This window comes from Nanorana parkeri, unplaced genomic scaffold (assembly GCF_000935625.1).
Source record: "Nanorana parkeri isolate BGI_ZX_2015 unplaced genomic scaffold, ASM93562v1 scaffold1460, whole genome shotgun sequence".
In the NCBI taxonomy this organism is placed as follows: Eukaryota; Metazoa; Chordata; class Amphibia; order Anura; family Dicroglossidae; genus Nanorana; species Nanorana parkeri.
In genome coordinates this window covers 401,072-405,766 of record NW_017307728.1, presented here as the reverse complement: position 1 = coordinate 405,766, position 4,695 = coordinate 401,072, and the positions used below count along the sequence as shown (strand labels likewise).

The 4,695-nt window shown below is 46.0% G+C and overlaps 1 protein-coding gene across 1 annotated transcript in view; it reads left to right on the top strand.

Annotated features, from left to right (window-relative positions):
- The first annotated feature begins 447 nt into the window (after positions 1–447).
- Positions 448–4,695, top strand: part of TSHZ2 (teashirt zinc finger homeobox 2) — a 131,809-nt gene continuing 127,561 nt past the window's right edge. Inside the window, exon 1 of the mRNA XM_018570120.1 lies at positions 448–962. Coding sequence (XP_018425622.1) covers positions 923–962 — 40 coding nt within the window. The 5' untranslated portion in view covers positions 448–922. The remainder of the gene's footprint in view (positions 963–4,695) is intronic.

Here is a 4,695-nt window from a genome sequence, read left to right as displayed (position 1 = left end):
GCAGGGGGTAGTAGATGGAGAGGAGGCAGGGGGTAGTAGATGGAGAGGAGGCAGGGGGTAGTAGATGGAGAGGAGGCAGGGGGTAGTAGATGGAGAGGAGGCAGGGGGTAGTAGATGGAGAGGAGGCAGGGGGTAGTAGATGGAGAGGAGGCAGGGGGTAGTAGTTGGAGAGGAGGCAGGGGGTAGTAGTTGTAGAGGAGGGACGTGTCAGGAGTTAGTGAACAGAGGGAACACTCACTGTCATAAGGTCATTGGAAGGCACAGGGCAAGGAGGTGGAGAGAAGAAGGGGGATTCCTGGCTGCCGGGAGGAGGTAGGAGGCACAGGAAGGCTCAGGACAGGAGGTGGAGAGACGAGGGGGGAATCACTGGCTGTCATCAGTTGTGGGGTGGGAGGCAGGAGGCACAGGAAGGCTCAGGACAGGAGGTGGAGGAAAGGCACAGGATAGTAGATGGAGAGGAGGCACAGGACAGGAGGTGGAGAGGAGAGAGGGATCACTGGCTGTCATCAGGTCGGGAGGAGGAGTTTGTTAATGTTCAGTTTGTAGAGTAGATGGATGTTGGCTGCCTGTGTGTGATAGAAGAGACGCCTTTCCTCCCTGCCCATCTCACTCCCAGCCTGGCATCTGACAAGAGCAGCGGTGCCCCTGCCCTCCTCTCTCCCACCACCACCACCACCACCACCTCCCCCCTGCACCAGGGAGAGGGGGGGTCCCGGGATTATTGTCACCCTGCGGATGATCAGCAGAACTGAGGACATCACACATCCATTGAAGAGGAGAGGAGGAGAGAGAGAGAGAGAGAGAGGGGGGAGACTCCGCACATCATACTCAAGGCAATCTGTTTTCTCTCTTGTTTTTTCCATTACTTATTTGCTTTGACCTGGATTGAAGAAGAGAGCTGGGAAGGAGAGGAAGAGGCGACATGACCAGGAGGAAGCAGCAGGCACCAAAACGGGCAGCAGGTAAGAGTGTGCCCCCCCTCCCCTCCCCCTTCTTTCCCCAACACCCCACCATAAATCAATTTTTCACATGACCCCCCCTTCCCCATCCTCCATATCTCTTCAGCTGTTCCTGATCATCTTCTACACTCTTCATGCCTCTTCCCATCTGCTCCGTCTCCTCTGCAACTTTTTCCCATCTCCCAAGTCTGCTACAACTTTGTGCTCCCTGTTTTAGGGAAGGGGGGGGTATGTAGTGCAGCCTCTTGATGAGGTCCTGAACCTTCTGCTGTGTTTGCAATTGTCTTGCTTTTCTTCCTGTGGCCGCGTTTGATGTAGGATTGACATTGATTTACAAACAGACAGATCCGCTTTCTGAGAAATGCAAAGCAGAAATCACATTATATGTCAGTACTTAATACTTCCTGTTACTCATTGAGGCAGCCTGCCTCCCCGCCGCCGACACAGGACTCCTCATGTGTCCCTCTGCCTGCAGATCAGCCAATCTCGTAAAGAGTTTCCCTTTTAAGCCGGTTAATTGCTGTACTAATAATAAAATGCCGGTGTTGTTGCCGGGAATTTGCTGTGCAGATTTTCCTCCTTTTTTTTGTTGGTGTTGTTGTTGTAATGTTGTGTGTTTTTTGCTGCCAGCCGCACCCAGCGGAAATTCGTCCTTCCAGATGATTGCCAGCTTTGATTTGACACATGATTGATCACCTGTCATGTGGCAGCGTTTGATCTCTTTATTCTTGATCAGTATCAATAAATCATTCGCCATGGTAACTGGAGAGCCTCTGACGCAAAAGCTGCCCTCTAGATTCCCTCGCCCAGACCGCACAATTATTGTCTTGTTTGGCTGTTTTATGTAAGTGTCATTTTTTTTTTTTTTCTTTGGGTCTGTTTTCTGTAGTGTCTGTGTCTCTCTCCGCCACAAGCTTGCTTTTGAAGAGTTGGCAAAAAAAACAAAAAAAAACCCCCTTAATGTTTCCTCAATGGCACTTTTATTAACCTCTTCTGTGCCAGGCCATGCCCTGCCTGCGCCAGCCTGGGGCCTGTACTACGATGGCAAAACAAAACAAAACACAGTGTAGTATAAACGTACTCGATTCGGACAGCGTGCCATTTAGGAGTTCTGGGCCTTCTCCAGGCCGGAGGAGTTCAAGTTTTAATACCGGTGTAAGTTTCAAACTTGTCACACGCGTAGTATTTTCTACATATATTTTCGAAGCTACGTAGGCTGAAATAAAACCCCCGAAAAGTTAATTTGTTTAACCCAAGCTTGCTTAATCTCACGATCAAATGTTTTATAAAGTTTGGGGTGGGGGGCCAGATGAACTTGAGGTGGGTATGGGAAAGCGACCTCAGTGTGGCCTTTAATACTATTTACTTTTTTCCTGCTTTGGTTGAAAAGCCCCCGTGCAAGACGGTTTTAATTAGCAGGCTGGAGGAAACATGGCCGTGTCATTAATGGCACAACAAAGGCTGCGTTTTACGGTTTGGTGGCTTATCCTCTCAGGATAATAGGACAGGCCGGGTCAGGTATACAGCCGGATGCCTCTGTTGTGAATTTGGCACGCTGGTCCTCCCCAGCAATTTGGAACTTGTGTTTTTTTTATTTTATTATACTTTTATTTTTTTTCTTTTATTTCTTTTTTTGTTTTTGTTTAGATATCTCTTGCACTTTGCTCTTCGGTTTGTTCTTTGCACCTCTGCGTTCCCATCACTCTTGTGCGCACTATTTAAATAGGACTTTCCAGAGAGCATACATCTGATTATTCATCCTCAGTCACTAAGTACACAAAAACGTTTAAAGAAAAAAAGCAAACACAGCAAACTGCGGATCCTCCAAATATTATTTTATATTTGCTCCTTATTTCCCCCCCTTTGCAGTCACAATATTGCGGAAGGCATTTCTTGTTTGTACAGAAAGTTTGCGACCATAAAACGTTGTGACGGACCTGAATTCAAACACAAAAACGAACCCCCAAGAAGGTGAAACGGACACCGGAGTCGTTAACTTGGTTACAAATGAAATTGTGCGTCCGGCTCCTCGCAGTGGTGCAGCGAACGGTTTGATTAATGAGCAATTTAAAGGTTTTCGGGCGAGCGGAGTCAGGCGCAAGGCGTGCAGCATGTCGACGCTCGCCGAAGATCTATGGCGGAGCCGGCTCTGGCGCTCGACGTCGCGAGAACGCAGGGGCTGCCCCGTAATTAGATCTGGTGGTTCTAATTATAATTGCGGTGGAGAAAAATATGTTTTAATGCGCAGAGCGTATTTTAACCTTTTTGTCCTCGTCGTCTGCTTTTTTTTCTTTTGCTTTTAAATTCCACCTCGAGTTTTGTATCCTCTCCGAATGGATCTTTCCTAATGTAACCATTTAAAAAGGAAAAGAAAATCTTGAAAATAAAAAGAAAGAAAGAAATTCTTCCCCAAAAACAATGTTACAGCTGCTACCTTTTCAAAGGCCGAAGGATCCTTGTTTGCGGTGACGTAGAGACGACCCGAAGCCTATAATTTGAGGATTACACAAACGCATGCAAATATATTCACGCAGTGGGCTAGTTTGATTCCACTGAAGTAAATTGATGCAAACACCACGCCGCTAAAATCACAGCGCTCACGCTGCGAATATTTTATGAGATACTTTAAAGGGTGGAAAAAAAAAGGGGGACAACTTCATGTATGGGGGAGAGTTCCGTATTAACCCCCCGACTGCCACCGGCTCTGTCTTGTTTCTGGGCTGAAAACATGCCCCCCCCCCCCCACCTTCTTAGGCACCCCACAGGGTTTGATGTTTGTTGTCATTGGCGCATGGCATCGGTGAGTGAACAGGAAGATAATTAAGCGTTTGCAGCTACCTGCAATATGTTCCTGATGTAAAGTGAAGGTATGGCGTTCACCAACAGACACATCATAATTAAGAAGTGTTCGTTAAGGCGCCGTATATTGCTGCGTGCAATCACAAGCCGAGGGCCTTAATGCATTTCTGTCAGGGGAAAGAGACAGGGCCTGACGATTTTATAAAGTGCGGCAAAGGGAAGGTATCAATTATACATGTACAGCCCGTTTATTTACAAGACTGATGCAAAATGCAAGACCGATAGCCTGGTCGTGTATCAATGTATATGCAGATGTGTGTGTGTAATTATATACATGGAAAAATATATGTTGTGTATATAAAATAGTGTGTGTATGTATGTATATCTGTGTGGGTGGGTGTATGTATGTATGTATGTATGTATGTATATAGATAGATATATAGATATATCTATATAGATATATATTATATATATATATCTATATATAGATAGATATATATTATATAATTTGTAACATTTATTTGTTCTTTTCCAATAAAATCCTTCCCCGATTGACAATAACCACTCACACTTGGCAATAATTCTTATTTCAGGGTTCCCCTTTCAGCTGTGGTATCACACAAGGGCGCCGCCATTTTTAAAAACTTTATTACTGATCATCTGTGACACATATCTGCAATTCGCAGCGGCGCTCCGTGCACTCGGCACCTCCTCACTTTCATAATGCAAATCATCCCGGATTATCTGTCACCCCCTTTGTACCCAGATTTGGTTTTAGGAACAGCTGTCTTATAACAGGGAAGGTGTCACGGTCTAATCCTCACTCCTCATTCCTCTAACGTAGACATATCAAAGAAGTCAGAAAATGTTTATATTATATTCTGGCAGTAAGCACGGCTCAACCCCCCCCCCCCCCCCCCCACCTGACAAAGAACAT